The 21,441-nt window shown below is 38.3% G+C and overlaps 1 protein-coding gene across 5 annotated transcripts in view; it reads left to right on the forward strand.

The window, feature by feature from the left end:
- LEKR1 (leucine, glutamate and lysine rich 1) overlaps window positions 1-21,441 on the forward strand; it is a 273,093-nt gene that overhangs the window by 205,398 nt on the left and 46,254 nt on the right. For 4 of the 5 annotated variants that reach the window (XM_049709738.1, XM_049709736.1, XM_049709739.1 and 1 more), the window contains exon 13: window positions 19,402-19,437. The exons of the other annotated variant lie outside the window; for it this stretch is intronic. In XM_049709738.1, coding sequence (XP_049565695.1) covers window positions 19,402-19,437 — 36 coding nt within the window. The remainder of the gene's footprint in view (window positions 1-19,401; window positions 19,438-21,441) is intronic. 5 annotated transcript variants of the gene reach the window in all.

The following is a 21,441-nucleotide window of genomic DNA, read 5'->3' on the forward strand; positions in this document are numbered from 1 at the left end:
TCTTGTTTATGGTTTCCTTTGCTGTGCAAAGTTTAATTAGGTCCCGTTTGCTTATTTTTGATTTTATTTTCATTACTCTAGGAGGTGGGTCATAAAAGATCTTGCTGTGATTTATGTCAAAGAGTGTTTTTCCTTTGTTTTCTTCTAAGTGTTTTATAGTGTTCGGTCTTACATTTAGGTATTTAATCCTTTTTGAGTTTACTTTTGTGTATGGTGTTAGGTTGTGCTCTGATTTCATTGTTTTACATGTAGCTGTCCAGTTTTCCAGGCACTACTTATTAAAGAGGCTGTCCTTTCTCCATTGTATGTTCTTGCCTCCTTCATCATAAATTAGGTGACCATATGTGCATGGGTTTATCTCTGGGCTTTCTAGCCTGTACCATTGCTCTATCTTTCTGTTTTCTGTTTTGCCAGTACCATACTGTCTTGATTACTGTAGGTTTGTAGTATAGTTTGAAGTCGGGGAGCCTGATTCCTCCAGCTCTGTTTTTCTTTCTCAAGATTGCTTTGGCTATTCAGGGTCTTTTGTGTTTCCATACAAATTATGAAATTTTTTGTTGTAATTCTGTGAAGAAAGCTATTGGTAATTTGATAGGGATTGCATTGAATCTGTAGATTGCTTTGGGTAGTATAGTCATTTTCACAATATTGATTCTTCCAATCCAGGAACATGGTATATTTCTCCATCTGTGTATGTCATCTTTGATTTCTTTCATCAGTGTCTTATAGTTTTCTGAGTACAGGTCTTTTGCCTCCTTAGGTAGGTTTACTCCTAGGTATTTTATTCTTTTTGTTGCAATGGTAAATAGGGTTGTTTCCTTAATTTCTCTTTCTGATTTTTCCTGGTTAGTGTATAGGAGCACCACAGATTTATGTGCATTAATTTTGTATCCTGCAACCTTACCAAATTCACTGATTAGTTCTAGTAGCTTTCTGGTGGCATCTTTAGGATTTTCTGTGTATAGTATCATGTCATCTTCAAACAGTGATAATTTTACTTCTTTTCCAATTTGTGTTCCTTTTATTTCTTTTTCTTCTCTGATTGCCATGGCTAAAACTTCCAAAACTATCTTGAATAAGAGTGGACATCCTTGTCTTGTGAGACTGGACATCCTTGTCTTGTTCCTGATCTTAGTGGATATGCTTTCAGTTTTTCACCATAGAGAATGATGTTTGCTGTGGGTTTGTCATATGTGGATGGCCTCTATTATGTTGAGGTAGGTTCCCTCTATGCCCATTTTCTGGAGAGTTTTTATCATGAATCGGTGTTGAATTTTGTCAAAAGCTTTTTCTGCATCCATTAAAATCATATGGTTTTTATTCCTTAATTTGTTAATATGGTATATCACATTGATTGATTTACGTATATTGAAGAATCGTTCCATCCCTGGGATAAATCCCACCTGATCGTAGTGTATAATCTTTTTAAGGTGTTGTTGAATTCTTTTTGCTAGTATTTTGTTGAGGATTTTTGCATTTATGTTAATCAGTGATATTGGTCTGTAATTTTCTTTTTTTGTGATATCTTTGTCTGGTTTTGGTATCTGGGTGATGGTGGCCTCATATAATGAATTTGGGAGTGTTTCTCCCTTTGCAATTTTTTGGAAGAGTTTGAGAAGGATGGCTATTAGCTCTTCTCTAAATGTTTGATAGAATTCGCCTGTGAAACCATTTGGTCCTGGACTTTTGTTTGTTGGAATATTTTTAATTACAGTTACAATTTCATTATTTGAGATAGGTCTCTTCATATTTTCTAATTCTTCCTGGTTCAGTCTTGGAAAATTGTACCTTTCCAAGAATTTGTCCACTTCTTTGAGGTTGTCCATTTTATTGGCATATAGTGTTTTGTAGTAGTCTCTGATAATCCTTTGTATTTCTGCAGTGTCAGTTGTTACTTCTCCTTTTTCATTTCTGATTCTATTGATTTGAGTATTCTCCCTTTTTTCCTTGATGAGTCTGGCTAAAGGTTTATCAATTTTGTTTACCCTCTCAAAGAGCCAGCTTTTACTTTTATTGATCTTTGCAATTGTTTTCTTCATTTCTATTTCATTTATTTATGCTCCGATTTTTATGAGTTTTTCCTTCTACTGACTTCAGGTTTTCTTTGTTCTTTTTTCTCTAGTTGCTTTAGGTGTAAAGTTAGATTGTTTATTTGAGATTTTTCTTGTTTCTTGAGGTGAAATTGAATTTCTATAAACTTCCCTCTTAGAACTGCTTTTGCTGCATCCCATAGGTTTTGGGTTGTTGTGTTTTCATTGTCATTTATTTCTTTGTTTTTTTTGCAGTACGCAGGCCTCTCACTGTTGTGGCCTCTCCCATTGCAGAGCACGGGTTCCGGATGCGCAGGCTCAACGGCCATGGCTCACGGGCCCAGCCGCTCTGCAGCATGTGGGATCTTCCCAGACCAGGGCATGAACCCATGTCCACTGCATCAGCAGGCGGACTCTCAACCACTGCACCACCAGGGAAGCCCTCTTTGTATTTTTTTATTTCTTCTTTGATTTCTTCAGTGGTCTCTTGGTTATTTAGTAGCACACTGCTTAGCCTCCATGTATTTGGGTTTTTTTACAGGTTTTTTTCCTGTAATTGATTTCTAATCTCATAGCATTGTGGTCAGAAAAGATGCTTGATACAATTTCAGTTTTCTTGAATTTTCTGAGGCTTGATTTGTGACCCAAGATGTGATCTCCCCCAGAGAATGTTCTGTGTGCACTTGAGAAGAAAGTGTATTCTGCCACTTTCGGGTGGAATGTTCTATAAATATAAATTAAATCTATCTGGTCTACTGTGTCATTTAAAGCTTGCGTTTCCTCATTTTCTGTTTGGATGATCTGTCCATTGGTGTAAGTGGGCTGTTAAAGTCCCCTACTATTATTGTGTTACTGTCAATTTCCCCTTTTATAGTTGTTAGCATTTGCCTTATGTATTGAGGTACTCCTATGTTGAGTGCATAAATATTTATAATTGTTATATCTTCTTCTTGGATTGATCCCTTGATCATTATGTAGTGTCCTTCCTTATCTCTTGTAACAGTCTTTATTTTAAAGTCTATTTTATCTGTTACGAGTATTGCTACTCCAGCTTTCTTTTGATTTCCATTTGCATGGAATATCTTTTTGCATCCCTTCACTTTCAGTCTGTATGTGTCCCTAGGTCTGAAGTGGGTCTTTTGTAGACAACATATATATGGGTCTTGTTTCTGTATCCATTCAGCCAGTCTGTGTCTTTTGATTGGAGCATTTAATCCATTTACCTTCAAGGTTATTGTCGATATGTATGTTCCTATTACCATTTTCTTAACTGTTTGGGGTTTGTTTTTGTGGGTCTTTTTCTTCTCTTGTGTTTCCCACCTAGAGCAGTTTCTTTAGCATTTGTTTTAAAGCTGGTTTGGTGGTCCTGAGGTCTCTTAGCTTTTGCCTCTCTGTAAAGCTGTTGATTTCTCCATTGAATCTGAATGAGATCCTTGCTGGGTAGAGTAATCTTGGCTGTAGGTTTTTCCCTTTCATCACTTTAAGTATATCCTGCCACTCCCTTGTGGTCTGCAGAGTTTCTGCTGAAAAATCAGCTGATAAGCCTATAGGGATTCCTTTGTATGTTATTTTTTGCTTTTCCCTTGCTGCTTTTAATATTTTTTCTTTTAATTTAATTTTTGTTAGTTTGATTAATATGTGTCTTGGTGTGTTTCTCCTAGGGTTTATCCTGTATGGGACTCTCTGTGCTTCCTGACTTGGGTGACTCTTTCCTTTCCCATGTTAGGGAAGTTTTCCACTCTAACCTCTTCAAATATTTTCTCAGACCTTTCTTTTTCTCTTCTTCTTTTGGGACCCCTATTATTCGAATATTGGTGCATTTAGTGTTGTCCCAGAGGTCTCTGAGATTGTCTTCAATTCTTTTCATTCTTTTTTCTTTATTCTGCTCCTCGGCAGTTATTTCCACCATTCTGTCTTATAGCTCAGTTATTTGTTCTTCTGCCTCAGTTATTCTGTTATTGATTCCTTCTAGTGTATTTTTCATTTTGGTTATTGTGTTGTTCATCTCTGTTTGTTTGTTTTTTAATTCTTCTAGATCTTTTTTTTTTTTTTTTTTTTTTGCAGTACACGGGCCTCTCACTGTTGTGGCCTCTCCCGTTATGGAGCACAGGCTCCGGACGCGCAGGCTCAGCGGCCATGGCTCACGGGCCCAGCCGCTCTGCGGCATGTGGGATCTTCCCGGACCGGGGCACGAACCCATGTCCCCTGCATCGGCAGGCAGACTCTCAACCACTGCGCCACCAGGGAAGCCCTAATTCTTCTAGATCTTTGTTAAATATTTCTTGTATCTTCTCAGTCCGTGCCTCCATTCTATCTCCTAGATTCTGCATCATGTTTACTATCATTACTCTGAATTCTTTTTCAGGTAGATTGCCTATTTCCTCTTCATTTATTTGGTCTTGTAGGTTTTTACCTTGCTCCTTTTTCTGTGACATATTTTTTTGTCCTCTCATTTTTCTTTTTTTAATGGGTTGGATTGTGTTCCTGTCTTACTGGTTGTTTGTTCTGAGGCTTCCAGCACTGGAGTTTGTAGAGCTGGGTGTTGGTGCCGAGATGAGAACCTCCAGGAGACTTCACTCTGATGACTATTCCCTGGGGTCTGAGGTTCTCTTTTATTCCCGTAGTTTGGACTTGGAGCTCCCACCACAGGAGCTCAGGCCCGACCCCCGGCTCGTGAACCAAGGTCCTGCAAGCCGCACGGGCAGCCAAAAAAAAAAAAAAAAGAAGAAGGAAAGGAACAGAACAATAACAAAGAGTAAAAGATAAAATAATATTAGAAAACTAACAGATATTTAGAAAAAATTTAAAATATTAAAATATAGATGAAACAACAACCTGGAGGTAAAACAGAACTACAGTGGCAAAAAAGAGGAGGATTAAAAAAAAAAAAAAAAAAGCCTGAAAAGTCCTTGGCTGTGGAGGATGGGGCTTATGCAGGGCAGGGTTTAGGCAGTGGGCGGGGCCTATGTTTAGGACCCACAGGGCCAGAAAAGGCCCCAGGGGGAGTGGAGCTTTTGCTCAGTGCAGCAGGAGGGACCCAGGAGTGCCTCTGGCCTTGGAGGGTGGAGGACCAGGTCCGGGACCCCAGCAGGCTCCCCGGGCCCAAGTGGGTAGGGGAAATGTTAGGCACACTCTCCGCTGATCCTCCAATCCCGGGGGGCCCCTCCCCATCCACCTTTCCTCTTCTTCCCCTCCTGCCCAGGACTAACACAGACAGAGGGGCCCCAGAAGTTGGAGGACCTGGCCTGGGACCCCAGAAGGCTTCCTGGGGCCCAAGTGTGTGAGCAAAATACCCACTGCACCTCCCCTGATCCTCCAAGCCCCCTAGGGTCCCTCCAGACATGGGAACCCTTCCCCTCTCCCAGCCACCCCTCAGGGGTGCTAGTCCTGTCCAATCTCCACTTCTCCTCCCCCCTCACTGCCCCTTACATCCTACCCGGCTGCTCGGGGGTTCCTTCTCTCTCCTTGGGCATCAAGGCCCCCCAGCAGCGACCAGCAGGTGCCCTAGCTGTGGTTCGTTTTTAGTTTATTTTTTATTTTATTCATTTTATTTTATGAGTATTTGACTGCTTTCTAATTTAGAAGATTTATAATTTTGTTTTCATTCTTTTTAAGGGCAACTATTTGCTCCCAGAGGAGTCTGGGAGTGGGGCCACAGAAGTGGGTAGCAGGCAGCTTAGAATTAGGTTCTAACCAACAACACTATGCCCTAGATCACATCTGTCTCTACTCCAGGCTAGTCAGAGGTCTGTCTAGTTCACAGAGAAACAAGGCTTGTCTCTGGTCCCCTCTGGGATGATATACATTTACTTCTCTTTGGTTTAGTAAGATGAACAAATGCAGAGCTTATTGCCATCCACCATTTCTTCCTCACCCTGCCACACCAATAAACTGCCTGTCGCTAAGATATTTTGTCTTCTAGTTCCGTGACTCTTCATCCCATCCCCCACTTCTGCCGTTTCACAGTTGTGTCACTGATAAGCCCATAGCATATTAGAAGCAGTAATTTTATAAGCAGGAAATTGGCAAGAGCCAGGCGTACTAATAACAAGAAGGAATGGCAGCTGAAAGATTGACCATGCATAAGAAGAAAGAAAATCTATAAGTGCCAACAAAAAACTTTAAAAGAATTGCAGTTTGGCCCAATATACAATAGAGACAAACAGCCTTACACACATCAGTAATCATGAGTGCCCTTATATTTATAATATGGGTTAGCAATTGATGGCCATAATGATGACTGAGTCAGAATGATTAAAATCAGCTGCATACTCTATGTATATAAAAGGTACAGAATACCCCATTTCCAGTGATGTCAGATTAATTAGATCTAGCTGTTTATCCAGGTGAATTCTGTCTCCTTCATACCGGTCATTGAGAAGATCCTATCTTTGTTCAAACATTTCTGGAACTCTTTTTTGAGAATTGGCTTAAGTGTGCATGTTTTAGAATATCCTTAGTATGATGAATCTTTGACCTTTAGGAATGAATTTGATTTTTAAAACAATCTCAGTAGGTCCAGTGAAAGCAAGTTCAAGGAGAATGATGGGAAATCAATCTGGGAAATATCTTTGGGGATTAAAAATATGTAAAATGTTTTCCTTTTTTCTATGCTTAATAAATTATCTCTGGCAGCAATTTGAAGACAGCAGTTTCATGAATGTTTTGAGGATTAATAACATCATTCGAATAAATATAGAGCTTTCTTAGGGGATTGATTGCTTTGAAATAGCACACTATATTTGCCATATTTTTAAAAAATTTAGTATGATTCTAATCTTACCTTCTATTATAAGTGGTAAAGATAATTTCTTTGTTTTCAGAGAACAGAGACATCACTGGACTACTTCTTCCTCTCTTCTCCCCTCTCCCCCCGTCTTTTTTTCCTCTTACATCCTTGCCCTTTTTCTTTCTTTTCTCTCTATACTTTAGTCTAGACAAAAGCAGGCATGGTATTACTTAGTCATTTGGTGGCACCAAGTTTACTGACATGATGTCTGTCACATAATAAAAATTAAAATGTGCTTGCAGCCCAGTAAGTTATCATATTATCATCGGATTACTCCTAGATATAAGCATTGTTTTGGTTTTTTTTCTTTGTCCAAGGCCGCTTTCAGATTTTGCCTTCCTTGTCTTCTATTGTATCCTCAGAATCTGGCACATGTATTCACTCAATAAATATTTGTTGAGTCAATGAGTGACCTACTTTGGATAATTCAGTCAGTTAACAGTTATTTGTTGAGCATTTACTATGTGCCAGGTACTACGTACCCTGGGGATACAATGGTGAATCTGAAACATCCCTGTCCTCATGAAGTTTACATTCTAATAGGAGAGACAAACAGTTAAACAACAAAAAAAAGTAGAGAACTAACCAGAATAATTCTAGATTGTGATAACAGATATAAAGTAAGTGAAGGGGTGTTGTAGTAGAGACTCATAGAAGGGGTACCTGCTTTGGAAAGGGTGGTTGTAAAAGTAACTTCCAAAATGGTACATAAAGGAAGACAAGTAAGAGGTTTCCACGCCAAGGGCCAGGGAAGAGTTTTACAAGTAAAAAATGAGCTTGGTAACTTCTCGGAAGTGGCAGTATGACGCGAGGCCTAGCAAATGTGAGGGGCGAAGGTGAAGGTCAAGTCATTCGGGGCCTCACAGGCCCGTAGGAGTTTGGGTATTAGTTTCAGTGCAATGAAAAGAAACCATTGGAGGGACTTAAGCAAGTACCGACACTATGGAAAGATGGTTCTGGCTGCTGGGTGGAGAAGGGATTGGCAACGGGCAGTGGGGGCAAGTCAGGCCATTTACTGTTTTGATATTCATCAAAGGGTTTTGTGCATAGCTAAGCCTAAGAGACATGAGAAAAATGAAAATCTTTAGCTCTCACCCTCTGCCAGTTTCTGTTGGGTTATTTGAATGTCTGTACCAAGTGAATGAGAGCAAACAGCCAGGGCTTACTCCATGTTGAGCCAGGGGGAGATATGAGAGCCAGGTTAAAAAGATATCCTGAAGAACAAGTGACCTTTCAGAGGCTTTGACGTTATTGTCTAAACCTGCTTTAAAACTTTGTCTTCCTTTGGCTTCAGGGGCAACCTGTTATCCTGCCCCTTTCCTCTCTCTGTTTTGGTTCTTAGCTCTTCCCTCCTGCCATCACCTGACAGCAGGCATTCCTTAAGGCTCATGCATGAACTTGGCTTTCCTCCCTCTACTTTCTTTCCTTCAGTAAACTGTCTCTCAGCTGAGCAAATTTGCTCTTGGAGCTTTGATTTGAAGCACCAATGGGATCTCTAAATAGAAGTGTCCTTAAGAAGTTGGAGATGTGAAAGTCCTTCCCGAAAAATAGAAGCGGGCTCAGGAAAAAACTTAAAATAGAGATGCTTGACGAGACCAGCAGAGATTCTAGTTCAGTAGGACCAGGCGGTGCCTGGGAATCTGCTGCACAGCAAGGTCCCAAACCACCGCTGTGGAAGGACAGCAGCCAACCAGGCTGCCAGATGTGCTCTCCAAAGGCCAAAGCCCAACTCACTCAAGGTGCCAGTGTGGGCTTTGCAAATTCAGGCAGCCTCCGCACACTGCCCCTCCTCCCCCACCCCTCCCCACAGCAGAGCCACTTGCCCTTGCTTCCATTGGGACCACTGTGGAAAATGCGAGGCTTAGAAGGTATGTAGTTTCAGAAGAGGAGGGAAAAAAGATATGAAAAGCCAGAACTGACCCTAGGAAAAAAACCTGGCAGAACTTCTGAATTTGAAGCAGGAAAGGAGCTAGTGACTAGGAAATAACTCATACATTAGTACAAATCTAATTAGGTATGCATTGCTTTCTCCCCCGCACTCAGCTGAGGAAGCTCTCTTAGGAGAAGAGGCTCCACTGGAAGGACGAGAAGTAGGTCCTTCAGGATCCTGGATGCTGGGGGTAGAGAAGGCCTGGCCAGCTTGGTCACAGGCACACTGGGCCTGGAGAGAGGGCTCTCCTTGCTGGATGGGGAGGACCGGGGCAGGGCACAGGGACAGTGCCAGAGAAAAGTGTGGCTATTTTTTAAATTCTGTGTAAGGAGAGCCCTCAGCTCTCATGCTTCTGGGCTACAGGGTCTCTTCGGCCAGGGCCAGAACTCCACCCAGAACTATGAATTTGTGATACCACTTCAGAAGTATTGTGGATTAAATAGGGTTTTGTGGGCTGGCCTGCAGGCCTAATTCCTTTTTTATGGAAAAGTATTTCTATAGTAAAATGTGTTGGGAATTTCCTATAACCAACTCACAAATACATTTTAGAAGGGCATATGTGTTTAAGCTTGGAGACTGCCCACGTATAACGCTCAGAGAAATTCATTTATGCAGTAGCGTGTGGCCTAAAGCTGTACTGCTGAGACACACAGCTGTTTGTAATAGTCCGCACCCTATGCGTTCCTCCCCAAGAGCTGTGTTGGCCCTATCTTGGTAAATTCCAAGAAAAAATATAGAAAAATACTTATTATGATTTACTTGCCAGTAACATGACAACATTAGTGAAGAATGTCGTTGGAGGAAAAGCTTCATTGTGACCAAAGTGGGAGGCAAGTGGCTTATGTGTAAATTGTTCTGTGAAATAAGCAGTTATCTGTCTGTCTCTAACAGCTAGCTCTTTACTTATCTTAAGTGAGATTTGCTTAATTGCTCCCCGTCCCCCTGAAGCATACCTTTGAGGCTATAGGGAAGGATTTTATTCCCCCTCCTACACCCACAACATTAACTTCTTTTTCAATTTCCTCATCCTCTTCTCTTTCTCTTTGTTTTTTCTTTTTTAATTGACAGCTCTAAACCCTCACCTCGGAGAAATGTACATAAAATCTAGCAAATTATTTCAGGAGGTTCATGGAATTTCCCATTCTGTATACGACACAGCCCCATGGTCAAACATACCTGTTTCTTCAGGCTCTCTCTTCCCTTCCTCCCTGCTTCCTTTCTTCTCTCCTCCCCGCTGTGTCCCTCTCAAGCTCTCTCACACACCATCCCCAGGTTTCACAGTCATGGGGAGCCCTCTTGGTGGTTCTGTGGACATGATCTTGTCTTCACACTGCCCTGAGTGAGACGCATCGTTGTGTGGTGCTCATCAGAAAGGGTCAGGGGCCTGAAAACCAGCCTGAACTCTGCTCTCCTCACCACTTGCCACAGAGGAAGGGGCTTATTTTTCTTGCATAAGCATGCCATTCCTTCCTCACCAAGCTCTATGAGGGGACCTGGGTCGGCCCCCACCCAGAGGGAGCACTCTTTCTAGTTCCCCAACCCAGAGGGCAAGCCATTTTCAAATTTGCACAAAGGCCCTGGCTAACAGAGCTGTGACCCTCTCTTGTGAAGCAGGTATCATTTTCCACATTTTACACTTGAAGAAACTGAGGTTAAGCAAGGCTAAATGTCTTGCCCAGGGCTACATAACTGGCAAAGACAGAAATCAAGCTCCGTTGTATCTAGCTTTATAAACTGTGTTCCCTCCACTACAGTTTACGCAGTTCCCTTAGCATTTGTCTTGAAGGGATCAGTTCTGTCAGCTTCTCTTTCTCAATCATGTTGTAACACTGAGTCTTCAGGGGACTCCCAGCCCTGCAGAAAGCAGAAAATCCAAGAGTACCCCCTCTTCCCCTCCTCTTGCCTTCTTACCCCACCTCCCCACTCTCAGGATTCTTCCATTCATTTAATAAATATAAGATGGTGACTTTTGTCTTCCTTTCTCTAGTGCCTTAGCAAAGTCAGAAGGGGAGCTATATCTTCAGAACAAAAGTAGAATAAAAACATTTCACAACACATTCTATAAGAGGAGAAACTTGGTGTTTAGTTACTCTGATGAGGCTTGTCATACTTTCATGAAGGCTAGAAGCAATAAGAAGTGTAGAATATAAAAAGGGATGTGGAAGCAAGGTTTCAAGGGTTCTGTTACCTCGTGGTAGTGTGGCTTAGTATAAAAAGAATGGACTTAGTTAGGCAAACATAGGTTTAAATCCACTGTCAAGTTTGGACAACTGGCTTAACCACTTTAAGGGTCATTTTCCTTATCTGTAAAATGGACATATTAATAATAACTACCTTCTTGTGAAGATTAAAGCATCTAGTATCATGCCTGGTAGGTTGTAGGTGCCCAGAAAGTATTAATTTCCTTCCTTTCGTCTTCGTTTAGGTTGCTAACCTCTTAAAGCAACATATCTTTTATACCCTGCATTGGTGATGTAGATATTCAGTAAATATCTGTTGAATTCAGTGTTATCTGCTTTACTCTTTGAGTTGTAAAGATGAGTCCATGGAGTGATTTATTTTGGATGCAATTCTGTTAGTTTAGAGTGTTATGAAATGAAGTGTTCTAAGTAATATCATTCTAAAATAACAAACCTTATCAGGTATTTTTCCCAAGACATACCTCTTTCTCTGATTTCCTGTCTATCAACAACTCTCAGAACAAGAGACTTGCCAAACTTCTTATGATATCACAGACACTGCTTTTAACAGTGGCAGGAGTTGTGGCAAAATCAAAATTATCTCTTTGATTGACAGTGTGAAGACATCTCTAAAAGAACAACTTGTGAAACAGAATTTAAAGCTGTCATTTGGCATTATGGTTTGACATTTGTTTGCAGTTATGTTTTTAACTACAATTAAGGGAATTAGATTTTTGCATGTATGTAAGAAATTAGACTCTCATTTTCTTTTTGGTCTAAGAATTTAAAAGTTAATGCTTTTTTAAAATAAATACTCTTAATTGTGAGTAGATCCTAATTTGCCTATTGTGCCAACTCCAAAAATGTTATTTTTTTTAAAAATCTGATGAAATTACAGGGTAGAGAGCCCTAGGCTGGTACAAGCTTGAACCAGCTTTACCTCTTGTGAATTATGTCACTTTATATAGTCATTTACCACTCAGGATCTTCTAAAAATTAGGAAATTGCATTAATATATTTCCAATGAGTGGCAAGAAAGAATGACCATATCCCTAGAGACTATCCCTAGTGCCTGAGACATAGTTGGGTACTCAATAGATATTTGCTGGATGGATGTATGGATGAGTAGGAATGAATTTAATCCCAGTTAAACCACCGATCACAGGATTTAAAACTCAGAAGCTCTCATTGTCTGGTAGCAAATCAGCTTCTGACTTGCCAAAAATCAGTTCAAACTCCTGGATTCTAGTGATGATCTTCTCTATCAGATTCTTACTAAAATCCAAATATAGGACCTGAATCTGTGTTGTTTCTTATTATTCTAAAGCATGAATACCTCTAGAACTGGCTGTAAAGAGGAAATTGGATATCTGTATGATGTTCAAAAACAGGTGTACATTTTCAGCTTTTTAAAATATGAATATGCCTCTAACAATATTTAATTTCTAGAAATCCTCTAAATTTCTCTCAGAAAGGCTCACTAGAGTCAAAGTTGATCCTTTATAGTTTCTTTCAAGGCAAGACTGCTTTTTCTTTATCAATGTCTTAAGATGGTTTTACATTCCTGAATAATGTGCAAGCTCTTTCTTGAGTTTACTATATAAGTGTGATTTTTATTTTTGGAATCAAGATTATCTTTTTCACACATATACTCATCTCTGTATACATTACCCAGTGCCCATTCCATGGTAATCAAGGACAGTGTGTTTGTAACATCATTTATAATCAGTCTTTCTGCCTTGTCTCATTAAAGAATTGCACTGAAGAGCTGAGAACAGAGGCTCAGCAGGAATCAATGAGATATGAAAGTCCTAATTTCTGTAGCTTTAATGTCAAGCAAAATTATCATCACAAACACAAGTTCATAAATTTTATAACAGTTCACTCAAAACACCTTATATTCTGTGGAAATGTCATAAGGAACTTTATGACTCTTTGTCAATTCAGTGAATGATTATCACTTCATTAACCTTGTTTGAACCTTGGCTTACTATATTTTGGCTTCTATAATCTGCTAGCCTTTCACAGTTTTTATTCTAAAGGGATACATATAACAGCAGTGTTTTGTACTGGGTCCCTCAGAGGAATGTATATGGAATGGATTCTACTTTTGTTGATATCAAAATTATAACTGTCTCCAGGGAGACTAAAATTTGAGCATCTCAGATATTCAGTACCATCCATTTTATAGTAAAGGTAACTTCTAATGTACTCACAGGCACCCATCTGAAAATGCTCATTGGAATTTTCTAATCAGTAAGACCTCTTTTCAAATAGGAAACCTGGCTTAAGAAATAGAGTGGATCAAATTGCCAGGACTCTGCTGCCTAGCCACTTCTAACAAGCACATAGCGAGCCACATCCATTCTATGGTACTGGTATTTTGAAAACCAAGTGAAGAGCTACTTTATTTGCCTTGACTGTTGCTCCTTATTTTATCAAGTTTACTATTATAAGATTCTACTCTTATACCTGAAAGTCGTGTAATAACATTTGACGGTAGACCAGCATCGTTTTCTATCTCTGCTATAACAATTACCACAAACTTAGTGGCTTAAAACAACACAAATTTGTACAGTTCTGGGGGTCAGAAGTCCAAATGAGTGTTAAGGGGCTAAAATCAAGGTGTCAATAGGGCTGGCTCTTTCTGGAGCCTCCAGGGGAGAACCCATTCCTTGCTTCTTCCAGCTTTTAGAAGCTGCTGGCATTCCTTGGATCCTGGCCTCATAAATCTAATCTATGCTTCCATTGTCACATCACCACCTTCCCCCCCACCCCCGCCACATTAACCTTCTTGCCTCTCTCTCATAAAGACCTTGATAATTATACTGAAGGCACATCCAGGTGAACCAGGATAATCTCCTTATCTCAAGATCCTTAATGTAATCACATCTGCAAAGTTCCTTTTGCCATATTTACAGACTTTGGGGATTAGGACATGGATATCTTTGAAGGCAATTATTTAGCCTACCACAACTGTGACAAGTTAAAAATAGCTATTATCAACCCTAGAGCAACCATTAAATAAACAAAACAAAGAGTTATAGCTAATATGCCAACAAAGCAGATGAAAGTAAATCATAAGCCATATGCAAAATCCAAAAGAAGGCGGAGAAAGAAGGCCAAGGAAACAACAGATGGGGCAAATAGGCAAGATGATGGATTTAAGTCTAACTGTATCACAATTCAATTAAATGTAAATTGTCTGTACATTCTAATTAAAAGACAGAGATTTTCAGATTGTATAAAAACGTAAGATTCAGCCATATACTGCCTACAGGAAATGTATTTGAAAAATAAAGATACAAAAGACTAAAAGTAAAAGAATCGAAAAAGATATACCATGCTGACACTAATCAAAAGAAGCTAGAATGTGTTTATTAATATCAAGCAAGGTAGATTTTAGAACAAAGACTATTACCAGGAATAAATAAATTCATTTCATAATGATAAATAGACAAGTTCAGCAGAAGGACGTGACAATCCTAAATGTTTGTGCCTCTAATACAGAGCTTAAAAATATGTGAAGCAAAAACTGATAGAACTACAAGGAGAAGTAGACAAATTCACAGTTATTGTTAGAGATGTCAATAGCTCTCTCTTAACAATAGATAAAACAAGTACACAGAAAAATTAGTAAGGCTATAGAAGACTTGAACTTTACAATCAATCAACTTAACCTAATTGACATTTATACAACATTCCACCCAACAGCAGCAGAATACACATTTTTTTTCTCCAAGAGCATACAAAATATTCACCAAGGTAGACCATATAATTTGGCTATAAAACAAAACCAAAGAAAACTTAAAAGGACTCAAATCATACAAAGTGTATTCTCTGGTCACAATGTAATTAACTTAGAAATAAATAACAGAAAAGTAGCTGTAAAATCCCCCAATATTTGTGAACTATAACACAATTCTAAATGAGATATGGGTCAAAGAAAATATCAAAGGGGAAATTACAAAGATTTTTTAACTAAATGCGAATGAAGACATCAAAATGTGTGGAACATCTCTAAAGCAAAACTTCAGGGAGAAAATTTATGGCAATAAATGTCTATGTGAAAAAAGAAAAAAGGTCAGCTTCCGCCTTAAGAAGTTAGGAAAAGAAGAGCAAACAGAACCCAAGATAAGCATAAGAAAGTAAATAATAAAGATCAGAGCAGAAATCAATGACAGAGAAAACAGTAAAACAATATAGAATATCAATTAAACAATCAGTTTCTTTGAGGAGATCAATAACATTAATAAACCTCAAGTCAGACTCATCAGGAAAAGATAGAGAAGACAAAAATTTACCAACATCAGAAATGAGAGTGGTGACATTACATTCTTCAGATATTAATACATTAATAGAGGAATATTATAAACAACTTTATGCCATTAATTTTTTTAATTCAAAAATACTTTATTGCTAAAACAGGCTACCCACCATCTGAGTCTTCAGTAAGTAACATCAAAGATCACTGATCACAGATCATCATTACAAAATAATAATCATGAAAACTTTGAAATATTGCGAGACTTACCAAAATGTCACAGAGAAACAAAGTGAGCCAATGCTCTTGGAAAACTGGTGCCACAAAGCCATTTGCTTGACTATGCCATTAATTTTGACAACTCTGAAAAATGGATACATTTTTTTGGAATATAAACTACCCAGCTTCACTAAAATGAATAGATGACCTGAATTTATAGTTTAAATTTTTTCCACAAAGAAAACTTCAGGCCCAGAAGATTTCACTGGTGAATTTTATCAAGCATTTAAGGAAGAAATAGTATTAATTCTACTTAAACTCTTCCAGAAAATGAAACAGGAAGGAATAGTTCTTAACTTATTTCATGAGGCCAGTATTACCCTGATATCAAAATCTGACAAAAGCATTACAAGCAAATTAACAGACCGACATCCCTCATGAGCACAGATGCAAAACTTCTAAACAAAATTTTAGAAACTTGAATCCAGCAACATAAAAAAGAAAAGAAATCATGAATGTGTGGAGTTTATCCCAAGAATGTAAGATCGGTTTAACATTCAAAAATCGATTATTGTTATCCAAAAAGTAAAAAAGAAAAACTCAATGATTATGTCAATAGAAACAAAACAGGCAGTTGGCAAAACAGAACATTCATTCCTAATTTTTAAAAAAATCTCAGCAAAGTAGAAATAGAGAAAAACTTGTTCAAATTGATACTGGGCATCTAAGAAAACTGACAGACAACATCATACTTAATAGTGAGAGAATACATACTGTCCTCCTAAGATCAAGATCAAGAAAAAAACACCTGCTGTCATCAGTTCTGTTCAACATTGTGCTGAAAGTTTTACTGAGTACAGTCAGGCAAGAAAAAGAAATAAAAGGCATCAGACTGGAAAGGAAAAATAAAATTTTTTTATTCACAGATGATATGCTCACTAACATAGAAAACCCCATGGAATCTACAAAAGGAGTTACTAGAACTAATAAGTGAGTTTGGCAAAAGGTTGCAGGAAAAAAAGTCAACATCCAAAACCCAAATTAATTTCTATATATTTGCACAGAACAATCAAAATTTAAAAAGCAATATTTATCAAAATATTTCAAAACACATGAAATACTTAGGAATGAATCTGACAGATAATGAGCCAGACCTGTACATTGAAAACTACATAACATTGCTGAGATAAGTTAAGAGGATCTAAATAAATGGAGAGATATACAAAGTTCATGGAACAGAAGCCTCAATATTGTTAACAGTTATCCCCAAATTGATTTATAGATCCAATGCAATCACAATCAAACCTCCAGCAAACATTTTTGTACAAATTAACAAGCTAATTTTAAAATTCATATGGAAATGCAAAGGACCTAGAATAATCAAAACAACTTTGAAAACGCTTTGAGGAGCCAAAAGATCAAAGTCACTACCTAACTTCAAGGTTTATTGTAAAGCTACAAGTAATCAAGACAGTGTGGTATTAATCTCAAGATAGACAAATAGATCAATGGAACAGGACAGAGAATCCAGAAATAGGCACACATGTATGGTTAATTGATTTTCTACATGGGTGCCAAAGCAGTTCATTGGAGAACACATAGTTTATTTCACCATTGGTGCTGGAACAATTGTATATCCATATGCAAAAAATGAACTTTGATTCATACTGTGAAATGTATATATAGAGATTAATTCAAAATAGATCCTAGATCTAAATATAAAACCTAAAATTATAAAACTTACAGGAGAAAACAGGAAACATATCTTTGTGACCTTGGATTAGGCAAAGATTTCTTAGATTCTACCCCAAAAGCCCAATCCATAAAAGAAGAAACCCCTGATAAATTGGACTTCATCAAAGTTAAAACTTCTGTTCTTTAAAAGGCACTGTTGAGCGAATGAAGACAAGCCATTGTCATAGATATGCACAATATATATGTCATAAAGGACTTGTCTTCAGAATATATAAAGAACTTTAGAAACTCAGATGACCATAAACAACCCAATAAAAAATGAGCAAAAGATTTGAACAGGCGCTTCACCAAAGATATACAGATGGCCAAGAAGCACATAAAAAAGATGTTCAACATCATTAGTCATTAGGGAAATGCAAATTAAAACCATAATGAGATACGACCACACACTTCTATTTTTTTTATTGATTTTTTTTTTTTGGCCACACCTCACGGCACGTGGGATCTTAGTTCCCCGACGAGGGATGGAGCCCATGCGCCCTGCTGTGGAAGCATGGAGTCTTAACCACTGCACCGCCTGGGAAGTCCCACAAGCACACACTTTTAGAATGGCTAAAATTAAAAAACCTGAACATACCAATTGTTGGCAAGTTGTGGAGAAACTGGAACTCTCATATTCTGCTGGTTGGAATGTAAAACAGCACAACACTTTGGAAAACAGTATGGAGGCTTCTTAAAAAGTTTAACATACACTTACCTTGCTACTTAGCCATTTCACTCCTAGGTATTTACCTAAGAGAAATGAAGGGACATAGCCATACAAATACTTGTACACAGATATTAATAGCTATATTTGTAATAGCCAAAACCTGTGAAACAAACTAAATGTCCATCAGCAGGTGAATGGATAAACAAATTGTGGTATATCCATGTGATGAAATACTACTCAGCAAAAAATAATAATAATGAACTATTGATTCATGGTACAACATGGACAAATCTAAAAGGAATTATGCTAAATGAAAAATGCCAAACACAAAAAAAAGAATATACTGTATGATATATAGAGAATTTTTATAGAATTCTGAAAGTGCAAACTAATGTATAATGACAGAAAGCAAACTCTTGATTGCTGGGGGCGAGAGGGCAGGAGTGAGGGATTAACAAAGGGCATAGGGAAACCTTGGGAGATGATGGATATATCATTATTTTGGTTGCAGTGATGGTTTCACACACATATGTTTATGCATATGTCAAAACTCATCCAAGTGTATACTTTAAACATGTAGTTTACTGTTTTCAATTATATCTCAATAAATGTTGTGGTTTTTTTTTTTAAATTCTCTTGGAACCATTTCTCCTCCAAATCTTCTGTGGATAGGAAAGAAGTTGAGAAAACTGTCTCTCAACAGGGCAGAATTTCTAACACCCTCTTCTGATGTGGCAAGGCTGTAGGATGAAAAAAAAAAAAATTACATCTCAGAGAGGAAAGCCAGGAGCTACAGAGAAAAATCGTTTGAGAAATCACTCCCAAGTGAAAGAACCACAGCCTAAGCAAGGAATGTTCTCTACCTCCAGGGTAGAAATCCTCACAGTCGTTTCCAGTAGGATTTCAGAGTTGCGATGGACTCCACCTGATGCCAGGTGACTTACTGTGCACCTCCCGGTGAGAGGACTATACTATCCACACCTGATTCACATCAGACTTGGCCATTTGATTTGTTCTTGCCATTGAAATGGGAGAGGAGTGACATGCACTGATTCTGAGCAGAAACTTTAACAGATCCTATGTTTTCGCAATTTTTCTTTTCTATCACAAAAGCAGCATTCCCAGGTAAGAATTGTTCCTTGGGCTACATCCTGGAACAAAACATGCAGAGCAAAGCAGCAGATTACATATATCATGAGCAAAAAATAAACTGACCTTGTTAGCCTCTGGGATTACAGACATGTTGAGTTTTGGATGACTCTGAAATATAAAAGTAGAGCAGTCAGGTGAGAGTTGGAAACATGAGTCAAATACTCAGAGAACAGATGTGAGCTGGAGATAAAATCTGGGAGTTGTCAGCAACTATTGCATTGTAACCATAGGCATGGGTATGATCACTTAGAAAAAGAGTAGAGAGAGAGAAAAAAGAGGCCTCAGAACAAAGTGCTAAGGAACACCAAACATGTAATTGACGGCAAAGATGAGTCTGCAAAGGAGACGGGAATGGGCAAATATTTGGAAGAAAGCCAGAATTGAGGTGTTTTTTTGTTTTATGTATTTATTTATTTATTTTTGGCTGCTTTAGGTCTTCATTGCTGCGCATGGGCTTTCTCAAGTTGCGGTGAGTGGGGGCTACTCTTCGCTGCAGTGCATGGGCCTCTCATTGCGGTGGCCTCTCATGCTGCCGAGCATGGACTCTAGGCGCGTGGGCTTCAGTAGTTGTGGCATGCAGGCTCAGTAGTTGTGGCATGCATGCTCAGCAGTTGTGGCATACGGGCTTAGTTGCTCCGCGGCATGTGGGATCTTCCCGGGCCAGGGCTCAAACCCATATCCCCTGCATTGGCAGGCTGACTCCCAACCACTGCGCCACCAGGAAAGCCCAGAATTGAGGTTTTAATGTAATCCCACTTTTACTATCCTCATTCTTTGTTCCTTCTGCTTCCTTTCTCCAGCCTAGAGACTGCTGAGCAAGCATCATAACCTGCTAGGTCCGCCTCACATTTTAAAAGATAAGTGTTCCTTTTACAACGTTGCTGGCTTTTGAGCACCATTTGGACAGGGACCCTGCCCTCATTCACCTCTGTCTCTCCAGGTACTGCCTTGTCCATAGTGTGCATAGTGGGCAGTAAACCCCACCCTGCTGCTCACTTGCCATTTCCCTCTCCTTGGTCTTTCCCTTTAATTCTCTTTTCTCCAGATGCCCATTCTACTCTATGCTTAGGCTTTATCATTAATTGTTTTTATAAATACTGAGTAGTTACATAAAAGGTTTAGATAGGTATAAAGTATGAAGAACTACAATATAATGAACGCTAAGTTTAGGAAAAAGAGCCTTACCATTAACATTGAAGTCCCTTGGTGCTTCTCCTTATTCCACCACATGGCATCCTTGCTCAGAGGTAACCACCAACCTGCATTTTGTGGTTCTCAGCAAACTAGGAAGAGATGGGAACTTCCTCAAACTGATAAAGAGCATTCGCAAAAACCTACAGAAAACACTTGTTATTCCTTTGCTTCACTCTATAATTTTACCACGTATGTTTGTATTCCTAAAAAAAAAATTAGATTTTGCATATATTTTATCTTCATGGAAATAAAATTATACTGTATATATTAGTCAGTGATTTATTCTTTGTGCTCAAGATTATGTCCCTGGGATTTTTGTCCATGATGTTACATGTAGCTGAAGATCTTTCATTTCTTCATCTGTATTATATTCTGAAGTATACCACAATTTATTTATCTTTTCTGCTTAGCTATATTTCATAAATTTTAATGTGTAGAAATTTTATTATTGTTCATTTCTAAGTATTTTGAAGTATCAGTTATGATTTTTCATTTGACCCAAGAGTTATTCAGAAACACATTTTTTAAAAGCTCCAACTACATGGAGATATTTATCTTTGTTACTGACGTTTCTTTGTTTTCAGAGAATATGGGTTATAACAGTGCTGTTCAGTAGAAGTATAATGTGAGCCACATATGTCACTTTAAAAATTTTAATTGCCATATTAGAAGAGTAAAAATAAACAGGTAAAAGTTATCTTAATTAATATATTTTACTTAACCCAATATGTAGGGTTAGGGATAGGGTTTGGTTTTATCAAGCCTGTTTCTCTTAACTCATGAGTTTAGTTTATTTGCCATTATTATGATTGTTACTTTAAGTTTTCTATCAATACTTCTCCCTCTTTTTCTACACTCTTTTCTCCTTTTGGGCCTTGGGCGGGGGCAATATTGTTGGAGTTTCTTTTATTTTCTTAGTGCATCTTCTTCTAATGGCGTATTCTGTTCTTTTAGTGGTTACTTCTGAGATTTTACCATGCATGCTTAATGAAGTTTAAAATTAATATCTCAAACTTCTCTTGAATAATGCAAACTTCTCTTGAATAACACTGGCACCTTACAGTTGCCATCCTGCCATCCTATATTCTACATTTTTGTCTAGTGTTCTAGTTTTATACTTTTGTTAGACCCACTGATTACACACAGTCAAAACTAATATTTTATACAGATGATATTTATTTACAAGTACTTACATACAAGGCTGGCTACATAATTTTCAGGCCCAGTGTAAAATGAAAACGTGGAGCCCCTTCAAAAAGAGAAAGAAGCTTTTTCCTTT

Source organism: Orcinus orca, chromosome 5 (genome assembly GCF_937001465.1).
Source record: "Orcinus orca chromosome 5, mOrcOrc1.1, whole genome shotgun sequence".
In the NCBI taxonomy this organism is placed as follows: Eukaryota; Metazoa; Chordata; class Mammalia; order Artiodactyla; family Delphinidae; genus Orcinus; species Orcinus orca.